This window comes from Pholcus phalangioides, unplaced genomic scaffold (genome assembly GCF_987345545.1).
Source record: "Pholcus phalangioides strain wild (caught in Gottingen) unplaced genomic scaffold, Ppha-v1.0 ptg000015l_1, whole genome shotgun sequence".
Classification (NCBI taxonomy): Eukaryota; Metazoa; Arthropoda; class Arachnida; order Araneae; family Pholcidae; genus Pholcus; species Pholcus phalangioides.
Genome location: NW_028301608.1, coordinates 26,665,302 through 26,679,168, shown reverse-complemented (window position 1 = coordinate 26,679,168; position 13,867 = coordinate 26,665,302). Strand labels below are relative to the sequence as shown.

General features: G+C 38.4%; 1 protein-coding gene across 1 annotated transcript in view; it reads left to right on the top strand.

The window, feature by feature from the left end:
- The window catches only part of LOC149075751 (hemicentin-2-like), a 149,490-nt gene that overhangs the window by 119,812 nt on the left and 15,811 nt on the right, over positions 1–13,867 (top strand). Inside the window, exons 8-11 of the mRNA XM_089243258.1 lie at positions 1,862–2,200; positions 3,160–3,414; positions 11,396–11,680; positions 13,071–13,199. Of these exons, the coding sequence (XP_089099384.1) occupies positions 1,862–2,200; positions 3,160–3,414; positions 11,396–11,680; positions 13,071–13,199 (1,008 nt within the window). The remainder of the gene's footprint in view (positions 1–1,861; positions 2,201–3,159; positions 3,415–11,395; positions 11,681–13,070; positions 13,200–13,867) is intronic.

The window sequence follows — 13,867 nt, the reverse complement described above, 5'->3', positions numbered from 1 at the left end:
ATTACAGGGATCCAGCCCCGGGATCCGAGATTGTTCTTCTTATATAATTTTTTTACTTTCACACTATGATTTCCAAAAGAGGGGCTCGTAAAAAGTCTGGTCTGAGTATGCGCTAAAGATCCTATGCTAGGGCTTTCAGCTAGTCCGTAGCTCTACGCAAGGGTGTAGCTGACAAGGCACAAGTTCGGGTGGCTACGAGTTTTTTTTCCAACTATAAATTCACTACTGAAGGTTGTGGGTTGTTATTTTCTGGTTATGACTGCTGTAGCTGCTGCTACTACTACTACTAAACCGTATAGGCATCTCGTACACATTTCTCTAATGAACCGGCACATGTTGTGCGAGTGTATGTATATGCTTGGCTCTAACACATGTATGTTGTCCGACTTTTGCTTGTTTCGTGTCTTTACTATTGCTGCCGTCTGTGTTCCATATTTTGAAGTAAACACGGTAAATGCTTGGATTTTCATGTTATGTCAGTACCGTGTTGTAGGACTGCCTGCTCTCTGTGAAGGGACTTTTCTAAATGGGAGGATGGCTCGCATTGTCTATTCGAATTTTTAAAACTGCAGAAAACCAAATTCAGCCGGCCACCACGGTGCCGCCAACGGGAGTTGAACCTGGATCCTCACGATGAAAGTCCAGCACGATTCTCACACGACCGCACAGCGACGACGCTGGTGGTTTGACGCACTGCAACCGTCACTTCGTTGCGAGTAATGAGTTACATTTGCAACTTCCCTCTGGCACACGGGTTCTTAGCCTTTTGTGCTCCATGGACCTTTTGTGACCTTTGTGTGAGGTGAAAACCACGGACCTCACGCTTCCATAAAATGAATATCATGAACGTTTTTATATATATAACAGCACGCTATTCACTGTAAGCAGTGGATAATAATAATCCAATCGTCCCCTTATCGCACTCGTTATTAACCCTTTAAGCGGCATAGCAGAAATCACCCCCCCCCCCCAGACTGACACACACACACGCACGCGCACACACACACACACACACACAAACACACACGCACGCATACCTCTGCTTTTTTTCTAATCAAGTAGGCTTTCTTCCGATTCTCAGCGGGTGTAAACTAAGTGATTACGGAGAAAAGTGTTCCCATTACTGCCTTAAGCGTATCATGGGCCCCAGGAAAAAGTGATTTTTCTGAGGCCCTACCTGGTAAACTGTGAAAAATTTCAACCAGATCGTATTTCTTGTTCTCTTGAGGACCCGGGCCATGCCCGGGTGGATTCATACGTTGAGATGGCACTTGGGAAATAAACTTTACAAAATATCTCAATTTGTCAATACTAAAAAAAAAAAGAAACGAATTATTCCTCCAATTCCGCTTAAAGGTTTAAGAGAAAAATGTCATCTCGCGGTGTATTAGTTTTGCACAATTTCCAGGATTGCAACAGAATTGGGGTTTGATTCTTGGCGGAGACCTGCAGAATTTTAATTCTAAATTTACCTCGGCATTAATACCCAGAAAGTATTTTTTCCGTCAGGAGTATTTTTTCCTTATTCAATGGTTCTTATTTGTAAATTTTTCCTAAATTATTTTCAATATCTTGGATACTGATTCATGCATCACAAAACTCTCATATTTCTTACTAAATTCAAAGACCACATTGACCCTTCACTAAATGATCAGCAAACAGGAATGATCATCAGTTAAGTACACTGTGTGTTGGTCAATTCCAATAATTACATTTCTTAATGAGCAGCAAAGAAGAGGAAAACAAAGAGAAACGTGATTATTACTGGCAATGCTCCAAATCATGCCGATGTTTTTTGTTGTGAAAAATTCTTTGTTTTCCGTAAATTAAGTTTGGTTTATGTATGTATATTGACTTCCAGCTCCACCTTCATTAGTTGGACCAATGCCGAAAGAGTCTGGTGCGGCCAGAAACGCGACATCCGTCCGTCTGATGTGCCACGTCGAATGTGACCCTTTGTGCAACGTCACGTGGTACAGAGGTGCTGACTCCCTGGTAGACTCAAAGTTCTTCTTCATGGAACGGTTGGAACTCGATCCAGACCCGAAGAGGAATGCCCTCAAGTCAGTCGTGAGCAGTCTCACTTGGAGTCTCAGTCTACTACCCGTATCCAGTTTCGACTACAGCACATTCACATGCGTGAGTTCTGGCAACGATCTTGGACCCGGAGTCAACAGTTCCACACTGTTTCGAATTGAGTGTAAGTTCTACCTAAATCCAGTTCATAGTTATTATTTTCTCTAACGATGTTCTTTTGACATGTTGCGTCTGAAGAGAAAATCAGTGGCACGTACATCAGTAATGCACAACCTGCGTTCCCGCGAAACGTGTTCCGGTAGAAAAATATCAATACACACAGCACGATAGAAGCCTAGGCTGGCTGACCCACATGCTTCTTCATAAAATACGAGAAGATGGGATCCATACGGGATATCACCAATTATTGCAAAAAAAGTCAAATATAAGTAAAATGGCCAGTTACAGCCAAAAAATTCCTAAAGGCTAGTAAAGATGCCAGTTTTAACTAAAAAAAGTATTCCGAAACAAGTAAAATTGTCGGTTATGGCCATAAAAAAATTGTTAAAGTCAAGTGAAGTTGCTAATTAAAGCCAAAATAAAAATTGTCAAGTAAAAATGTTATCTATTTAAAAATATGAAAACAGTTCCCAAATTGTGAACAAAATGTCTGGAAATGTTAATTCCACTGGCCCACGTATCCTTAGCCTAAAACCACCCCCCCCCATCCAACATGAAACTACTTCACCAAACTAGCCATATCGCTATATTGCAATTTACTGCCATTAATAATAAGTTGGGTTGGAAACAAACGTACCATCTCTATCGGTAGTCACCTCAAGCTCAATACGAAAATATCTTATCTACATTCTCCCCTGGGACCAAGAGGGCACCCTCACGGTGGTAGACGAGCATCTTACCACCACGTCACTCGGGTGCATCATCGTGACACTGGCAGTGAAGGTCTCAGACTCGATATCGATAATGGAGACTTATAGCGACAGTGGAAAAATATTTGATCCCCATTCGTACATAATTTAAATTTCAAACTTCAAAATGTCGTGCTCCAAAAGTGTACTTTTCAGATGAAATTTTATTTTTCCTTGCTTGAAGCTGTTGATTGCATTTTATTAAATTTTCCAGATCCCCCTGAGCACGTGAAGTTGTCTGTCGATATAATAGAGATTATGGAAGGTGATATACCTGAAGACGTCATATGCACGGCATCAGCATTTCCCCCGGGGCAGTTCCTATGGACAATCGGTGACACTGTGCTCTCCCGATCGCACGTGCTATCCTTCAACGCTACTGCAACAAGAGACATGGCCGGTAATTACTCCTGCAATGTTCGTAATCCACATGGACATGCTCGAGCTGATATATCTATTGTGGTCAACCGTAAGTATGTGTACTCCCAATTATTAAACAGTGGTTGGGTTATGTGATTTATGATTCAGCACCCCAAGTCTAGAGCTCGGAAGTTTAGGCAAAATGCCATAAATGCCTATTTTATCTTATTTAAATTTTTTTTTTCCAAAAATGCCTTTTTTAGTTTTTCCAGCCAAATAAATGCCTATTTTAACAGAGATTTGAGTTTGTTCGTGAATTTCAGAGGCCATATTGTGTAGAACTTGGGTATTTTGAGCATGGAGAACCTCAAAAGACTTGATGTCTTTTTAAAATTTCTAACTCTTAGTATTAATTATTATCAGAAATCCACCCCCCCCCCCCAACCCCGTTCCAGCCCCACTTGAACGCAAATAGGAGCAAGTGCACGATAGATAGAGAAATTGATGTTACCCTGCATTGACTTGGCGTTAGACATGAATGTTTTATTTTTTTCAGACGAACGCAGCTTATGTATGAGAAAAGCTAGGAAAAATTAGAGTTTCTTTGTCCTCATAACATATCTTGCTCATGTATTTGACCACGTTGTATATGTATAGCTGACCGATCCGTGTCCCAAGAGGTCATCAGTTGATGGCTTGGCTCACTCACGCCGTGCAGTAGTTAAGAGGGCTCTGGTCCTGGGCCGAGATTGTATTGGGACAAATTTTATTGTTTGCACTTCAAACAACCATGGCAAAGTTATTTCAGGGTTCAGGTATTTAGTATTCGATTGAATTGACTAGAAACTCTCTCAGACTCGTGTGACAGGTGCGTTCATAATGAAGCCCTACCCTTGAAATACATGTACACATATGTGGCAATATGAATGATTTTTTTACAACAACAAAACATGGTAACTCTGTTCCAACTATGAAAATGATAACGAATTTTCCAAATAATGCTTGAAATAAATGAGAATCATTCGTAACTCGAGAAGGAGCCCTACAATCATTTTCTCTACGTGCTTCACGTCTGGTGGTACTGGCCCTAGAATCGACCTAATCCTGGGGGACCACAAATACTTTATTTTTGGCATGAAATCAATTTAATTTTGAAAGTATAAGCTATAATTGAAACAGTAAACGGTGTAAGGTGGGGCGATGAGTGGAACACATTTCTGAAGAAGAGGGCGATGAAACAAAAAGTCTGTGGAAACTATGCTTTATATACGGTTCAGTTCAGTGTTCTCTTCAACCTTTTCCTAATGGAAGACCTTAAGTGGTTATTTTCACGAACCGGCGGTAAAATTATATTATATAGGAGGAAAATTTCTCTCTCCTGACCTTTATATTTGTATTTTAATTTTATAAAAACGAAAACCTCGTTAAAAGTTAGGACGTCTGCTGTCACCTACTGAATAAAAACAAAACTATCTGCTGTAATTCTTAAAATGATTATTAGTTTTAAACCATGGTACAACAAAAAAATTAACAACGTGTGATATAAAACTATATTTTTTTTATTTTTATGGTATTATTGGTGTGAATTCTATGCGCTATAATATCTGTCACTATATTTTAAATTTGTTGTGAAGTCAATTCTTGCAGTAAACTTAAACATATAGTAACTGATATAAAATTTCAAGCCGATATGCAGCATAATAATAATAATAATAAAATATAAAGTTTAAAACCTCATCTTGCCCATTTTCATGCTCCATAGTTGCTTGAAAAAATAATTCTATTTAAGGACTTATAACAGATAGTTTTGCTGTGTGTGTTATTGCTTTTATCCAATGGGTGACAGCAGAGATCCTAGTGTTCAATCAATATATATTTACGTTTATTTCCCTTTCATAAACATAGAAAAATGGTCGAAACGGTGAATTGTTCCGCCCTCTGCAACAAAATTTTCGCCACCATCATGTATATATATATATGTGTATCTTTACTTTTTCTTCTTAAATATAATATGATTGCATTGAATCTTCGATCAGCGGAGAAAAAGACCGGGACAGACCGCCTATATGGCTGTGCATTGGCATACGCAGAGGGGGTTGGGCTTCAAATCACCCCCCCCCCATCCGATATTATAGAGTTATTTTGCAGGAGAAAACAAAACACAACCCCCCCCCCCCCCGTTGAGAAGAAAAAAAAAATTGGAATCCCCTCACCCGTGATGAACGTGATCATATTAAGTTTAAATATATCGACATTGCTCAAAAACGTAATCAAGATAATAGTTGTGCCGCATAAAGTTTATTCTTAACTTTTCATATTATATTATTACGTATCAACATCCTTATCTCACTCACTCTCAAAGACAATGTATATAAAAAGAAAATATTAATCACTCACAAGACACCACCTGGAGCGATGGCCTTTTACGCCATTTACCGAGGCATCCCTCTTTTTACGGCACCTCACATATTTATTTCCGTCATGGTCCCGTTTCACGCACTAAGCGCATTTTAGCGCTTTAAGAAATTAAAGACACAAGTGCCTAGCACTTCAACACTAAGGACTACACCCTCATCGAACTTACGAGAACAAGCGTGTTCTCTGCTAGAAACCTTGGTGAGCTCTGTCTGTCTCAACAGGCAAAATCAGAATTGTTTTAGTTTCAGTTTTCTTTGTTCGCATGAACAACTAATGTGATTGGCTAATAAGGTGCTTTTGCACTCATCACATATTAAGAAACCAAAGAATGAAAAGGAGAAGGGGGTTTGGATTTCAACTGGTAAAATCCGGATCGTGGCACAGCAATGATTCATAAGATGGCACGTTGCATCTTTTCTAATGCCAGAGATATTTTGAAAAACAAGAATGTTATGGCGTGACGACTTCTATGTCATGATTATGCTTTCATATATTGGCGTTAATGTTGTTGATGGATCCCAGCAAGTTATATCTAATATAAATGAAATGAATGCGCTGCATTTCTCAGCGTGGGAAAGAATGTAGGAAGATGTTAATGAACATGTTAACTTTAAATTAATATTTGAAATGGAATTTTAGATTTTTAGAATGAATACTTTAAAGTGGAAATTGCGATCATGACAGTTTTGTCATTTGCCTGGTCTCTGATTTTCGTGATACCTTTTGTGAATCCAGCGCCACGTTCCCCGGCGGAACAGAACGTTTGGACGCTAGGCATTTGGGCCCATGACGGCGCCGTTTGGACGCCGTCGAATCAGCCAGATCCCTTGTTGAGTCGGATCATTAGTGTCTTATATTTAAAAATCTGTACTATTACATTCACATACAAATACAAATACAAATACAACGCCACAACAGGCAAATTGCCCAACGAGGTGGCTGACTTAAGAACATCATGGATCCCCGAGCCCCTACGTACTACTGCTACACCACACATGCACCCCCCCCCCCCGCGGAACACCCAACGAATCGGTACATGCGGGAATGTGCGTGTACGTGTAGTGCAACCTGACGTAAAGTATGTTTCTGTGTAATGCTTGTTATGTGTAGTGCTGTCATCTGCCCCCAGTTTTACTAACTATGAGTGAAGTGTTATGGTTGAATGATTTACCGTTGTAGGACTGTTGCTCTCTGTGGCGAGACTTTTTAACGGGGAGATCGGCTCGCATTTGCGCCTTGAAGTTGGGAACCACAGAAAACCAACTTCAGCCGACCACCACTGTGGGGTTCGAACCCGGATCCTCGCATCACGAGTCCGGCACAATAACCACTCGACCACCACAGCGGCCACATCTAATCTATTACTTTTTTTTATTTTCATTTGTTTATCATTTATTAATCTTCATTAAACAATTATTATTAGTCACATTGATCAATATTACATGTCACATCATTTCTTCATTATTACATATCACAATTAACAACAAAGTTTTAAAAAAGAAAAAGGAACCGTGAAAACACACCAATTGAAATTTGAAAATATAAAATGTGTAAAAAACAGGAAATGTAAAAAATAGCATTAAGTTATAACACATAGTCAAACTGCGTTATCACAACAGAATCACATCAAGTTATGGTATAAAGTTTTGATCACAGTAAGTACTTGATCATTTCTCAATTACGCATGATATTGAGAGTTATTGCGTCTAAACGCTGGCGTCCAAACGGCACGGGTCCAAATACCCCGCGTCCAAACGTAATGTACCGCTATCGGTGACGTTAGAATTACATTTTTTTTTTCCGTTGACTCTTTTTTATGTCGTTATATCTACCGAATTTGGTGTTGTTCCGATAGTGAGATTGAGCAACAGATGGCTCTCTGTAATGTCAGTTTGATTACACACTCTATGTACAGCAAGGGTGTTCAACCTTTAGGAGAGCCTGGACCATTTCATTGATTAGAAAACGTCTCACGAAACACTTGATTAGGTGTTCTTTGAATGTTCCGCGGGTCACTAAGTGAAGTTTAAAATTGCCACGGGCGGATGAGTGAATTGGAACTGGACCGTTGGTCACTCAATTATCTGTAAATATGCTGCGGTGATTTTGGAATGTGCCGTGGAGTCAATAAAATGATCTGAAAATGTACTGTTGACCATTTGAATGATCTAGAACTTAGTCACGATTGCCTGTAAATATGCCGCGGTCAATTAAGTTACCTAACAATGTGCTGCGGGTCACTCTAGTGATCTGAAGATGTACCGCAGTCTTCTATAGTGATCCGTAAATGTGCTGCAGGCCATTTGAGTGATTCAGTAGTATGTGAGGGAGAGGGCAATCAAGTGACGCAAAACTGCACTACGGGTCACTTACATGATCTGGAATCGTACTCGTTAGTTCATTTTGTTTACGAAATTGACATCGCGTCCCACATCTGATAACTTCTAGGGCTGAGCATGTATGATCTACAGTCTAACGCATGCGTCACATCAGTGCGCCGGATGTTAACAGAACGGTTACCACTATGTTCAGATCCCAGTAAGAAGCATGGCAGCATAGAGTTGTTTGGCCCCAAACCGTACGCAAGCTCTGAAAAAGCAAGCGCAATATAACAGTTCAATAACAATGATATTTATCTACTAAAAAAAACAATCTCTATCGCAGTATGGGATATTTCAACAAAAAATATTATTTCCTCATCCGCTTCCTTTAAGAAATAATTCAACAAAAAAACTTAAACTCACTTAAACTCGCATTCTCTACATCATTATAACTTTGAAGAGTATTTGGAATAATGCAATCCTTTGCAATTCAATGAGTCCATGCAAGTATGCAAAAAAAAAAAAATGCATAAGAATTCTTAAAGACATAACCAGAAAAAAATTCTTTCAAGAATTTATGTTTTTCCGCAACTAATATATTTAAGTAGATTACGCTAAAATTCGTTATGTACTACCAAAAGAAATTCGTAAGAAAGACACAAAATAAATTGCTTTAACAAATAAGAAACAAAAATATTTTTTAACAATTCCAAGCATTTTTCGTTGATTCAGAGAGTAAAAAAAAACTATGAAAAATATTCCCGTTGAACAAAATGAATTTCGCAAGATATAAAATGCCGAAACTCGAAAAAAAAAAGCGAATAATAATGTAACATAATTAGATTTCGTTCAGTCCATGTAAACTTCAATGGTAAATAAAATTTTAATTTCTTCTGAATTTAATCTTTTTAGCAAATTCATATACATATAAGAATTCGAGATAGATAAAAAGAAGAAGAAGAATAGCATTTAGAAAAAAAAGGTATTGTAGAAACAATTTCTTTCCTTTCAAAGAACAAAAATTTCTAAGAAATTCGAAAAGAAGGGGATTTCTTATACGTTTCTGCTCCAATGAGCGAACGTGGAAGGAATTAGGAACTCTCCTGTACCTGCTTCCAATGGTTTCATTCGTGGAATGTTCTAGAATTTTTTCTTTTCGTCTTTTATCAAATATTTTTGATAACAAAAAAATTTATATCTACCATGTTCTTTTCTTTCCATCACTAAACATGATTGTTAATCCTCATAATTTTCTGTCTTCACTTATAAAATTCTGGTTTTTCGAATTCCGTGATATTAATGAAATTAAGGAATTACAAGATACAGTTGAATCCCGTTTTAACGAATACAGTTATAGCGAAAAATTTGTTTTAACGAAAACTTTTCTAATCCCCCCGCCAGATAAGTTCACATATAAACAATACGACCTGGAATTCCTTTATAACGAAATTTTGTTATAACGAAGTGATTTCGCCGATCTCTTGGAGTTCGTTATAACTTAATTTCGACTGTATATAGAAATCTGGTTATACGGCTATGCAGATGTTAATTTTTATTACAGAAAGAAAAATTCATCTCCGCTCTATGGGAACTTGAACCCACGTCCTACCAGCACACGAACGCAATTGGAGCGTTCCAATGACGAAATATTCTACCTATTTCTATAGCGTAGTGGTTATATCACTCGTCCGGAGAGGGCGCTGCTGTGGTGGTCGAGTGTTCATAGTGACGGACTCGCATCGCAGAGACCTGGGTTCAAGCCCCACCGTCACCACAGTGGTGGTCGGCAGAAGTTGTTTTTCTGTGGTTCCAACTTCGAGGCGCAAATGCGAGCCGATCTCCCCGTAAAGAAGTCTCGCCAGAGACTGTGAAAGTCCTACAAACAGTACAAATATTTAATCATCACACTTCAGTCACTTCATTTCTGAAATATAGATCGCAGCACTAAAAAGTCAGACACAACACTAGATACAAACTCAGACTGTTAGGTACACACACTTACACTTCCGGTACAACTCACTAGGTAGTAAATTGCCCCTAGTTGTGCGATAGACCTGTGTTGTGCTCGGTTTGAAAGAAAGAAAGAAAAAGAAGTTCGGAGAGGGTGTGGGTTTGAGTCCCCGCAGAGGCAGAGATGCACTTTTCTTTTCCAAAAAAATGTATCTTTACATACCATCAGTTTTCTGTATATTTTACATTAACAAGTGGGGATAGGGCATCTCTCTCTACATATATGTAGCTGTCATCAAAGTTTTGAAACTTCTAGACAGTGATCAACAGCTTCTAAGAATCTTTGTAAGTCATCAAAGTCGACGTGTCTGACACAAATTTTAGGCAAGTCGTTTTTTTTGTTCTGACAAACACGCGCTGGAAATAATTTTTACAAGAAATGAGTTGCCCTGAAAGGAAACAGTTTTCGATTAAAGAATAACTTGTTTGAAGTAGGTGCTGGAGTAAATAAAAACGATATGACATTCATATGGCAGTATTAATACGAGGAAGAGTAGGTGGAGATATGGGTATGGTATATCTCTTTCTACTCTTTGAACATTTTTAGAAAAATTGGACTAAGCTGGAATTGTGCAAATTCAAACAGCAGTTATTGGACCTCATAGGAAAAACATTTGGCTTTCACATTTTCAAGATGTGGATGTAGCTGTCTTTACAGGCCATTCGGTTGAAGACATTTTTCAGAAGCATACATGGTTTCAGGACATTGATTTCTAAATGTTCCAGTTACCAGCCTATCCATATCAGAAAAGGCTATGGAACTTTAACTTTTGGATGTGATATTCTATAAAGCATTTCTTTCAAGCGTTGCACGTGTTCCAGCACACGTATACTTCACAGGATTTTGTTGTTTCTTCTTCTTCCGTCGTAAAAAAAAACAACACTTATGCACTATGTTATTTGCTTCCAATATGATAAGTATGATAAGTAAGTAAAACTAATCGAAAAAAAAATCAATACCTAATTGCTGTGAGTTGTTTTGAGTATATTTTTTGAAATTTAACTTCATTAATTTTTTTTATCTAGAACGTAACCAAGTAATTTTTCCTGAGAATCAAATTACTCTACAACGAAATTTATTAATGAATGTTAGAATTTGTAAACTCTCTATAACGATATTTAGTTATAATGAAGTGATTTCTTCGGTGCTTCGAAGTTTGTTATAGCGGAGTTTGACTGAACTATTTGTCTATTTGATTGCAATGATTAGCAACGTATATTTATAAAAAATATGTTATAAATACTATTTTTTTCTTTGGTGGGGGTTTATAATTGATTTTCAAGGATATTTCAATGCAGGTTTGTTTTTGAGCGATTTTTCAAGATCTCCGTTCATTGCAGATAGGCCCGACTGTAACGTCAGAAAGGACTACGATGACCAGCGGAATATCGTACTCATTTGTCGCTCAGTGGCACACCCAGCAGTGATGAAATTCTCTTGGTACAGGGACAACATATCAGTGACCACTGGGGACGATCACGTTGTGCGACACGGTAAACACGAGAGCAGCTTGATACTTCTGCAACAGTATTCCACCAACGACAACCTGGCCAGTTACACGTGTATTAGCAAAAATCCACTCGGTCCATCTGAACCATGCAGGCTGCAGATCACGTCGCTGCCAGGTAAGAACCAAAACAAAGAAGAGCGAGAACGCATTCCATTACTCTTTAGGGTACCCTGTTATGTCTGAGAACACTTTTCTGTAACATTGTACTGCAGTGAAACCTTAAATAACACTTTTTGCAGGCCCGCCATTTTGGGAGGTGATCGCTCCCTGCGGCATCAAAACTGCAATATAAATGGGCAAATTAGGTGAAATAGTGGTGATACAGGGTGTATAACAAACGGGGGTATGACATTTTACTAGCAAACCGTTGATCCTAGGGGTATACTTCCAATTAGAAAAAGTTTTCAACTAACGTGTAGTAGTGAGATATGTTATTCATGTTTCAAGGGGTTGTATAATTATTAAAATGAAAATATTTTTTATGCAATCCCCGTGTGCCTCAAAGTCCAATTAGAAAGTTGTTGCCCTGTCTCTCTTGATGCCAGATGATGAAGATCATGAACCAAAATTTAAAGGATTGTATATGATCAAAAGTTACACCTGAATCTATTGGTTTGCGTATGAATTTTATGAAATTTTATTCAATGTATCGTGTGTATAAAACACTGTAATTAGACAGATACAAGTGTGAATGACCTTAGATTTTGGTTCATAACTTTCAACAACATAAGAATGAATACGGTATTAAACTTCTGTAATGATAAAAATCAATAGATTTTTAATAATCTGTTTGACTATCAAATAAAATGTCAAAAATAAGTAGCGTTCTCCGTGAAACGCGTTTAGAGTTTTTATCCACCGATTATTTCATACATAGAGAAGCACTAAAGTGGTCATAACTTTGGTCTTACGTGCATTTAAACCCAGGACAACACTCATGTCAAGGCTGGCCCAATATGCTCCAAGTTTGCTCATGGGCAAGTAGTGTTTGCCGCTCCACCATTCGCAATGATCACCAAATATTGGAGGCGAGAAGGTATTGAGAGGCTGGTCGAAGAGAATGACTAGAACCTTCCAGCCTCCACCCCAATTCAAAAAAGCCGTCTTCGTTCCCGAGCTTCCAATCCATCTCTAGCCACAGCACAGAAAGTGTTCTGGAAGCAAATATTCGTCAAGGAAGATTGGGACATGCTGGGTCAGCCCGTGCCCCTGCAGCTTCGTATAAGTGGAAAGCAAATGTTTGCGAATGACTATTGTTCTAGGTTTGACACGAGTGTGGCCATGGCTTAAACAAAACAAGACCTGCGTTGGAAATTCAATAAATGGGGCTTTCGTAAAAATGTGAAGATAAAGAAATAAAATGGCGTTTTCAACGTAGTCAGATTCCTTATAACAGATGCATTTTAGCGCTAGATAAATTGATTCTTTCGATAAGTAATGGCTTCAAAAGCAAAATAGAATTCATTCGAAAAGTAATTGATTATTTATCTCTGCTCTATTCACAGCACCTTCAGGATGGGCGCTTCAGGAAGAGAACCTCATCATCGTGGCTGGTGTAGCGGGTGGCCTGCTCATTCTCATGGTCGTGCTCGTCATAACGACTGCCGTTGCTGCTGTCAGGAGGAGAATATCAGGTAAGATTTTTAATGGCCTTTTAATGGTTCTTGCGCGTCTTCCAAAACTAAGCTGTAAACACACGAAGCAAACTTCTTGTTTTCGAGTAGGGGCGTACCAGGAAACGTTACAAGTTTCAAAATGATAAGAAACTTTGGCCACATGGTAACACCAGATCTTCGTGAAGTGTCACATTACTGACAATACCGTGTGTATCGAATGCTCTTGAATGAATCAATTGGTAAACTGTGATTGCATTACGTAGCAAAACTCAGTCCATATCAGATAATAAATTTGATAACGAAATCAGTATTCCCGTTATTTCTCCAGGAAATATGTATGTCGCACTCAGATTTTATTTATATATTTTAAAGCATATAAATATATTTTTAATGATTCTGATTGAACAACGGGGACTGCATGTATTGGAGAGTTTAATGACTTGAAAAATTCTTACTCATAAAAATGTGCCGAGTCAGTTTACTTCCGTAAAAGAAGAAAACTACATTAAATTGTGTGTCCCAAAAAGATGCGTCAAATCTGTGCGCTTGGGCTACTGAACTTCCGATCCAATACGTACAGTCTGTATTTTTTAGGCCATGTCTGTGCTCATATGTAATTTTTATACATTAGATAATATGTCCGAACTAACACAAATTCAGGGTTTTTCATTTACACCTCGATGCAA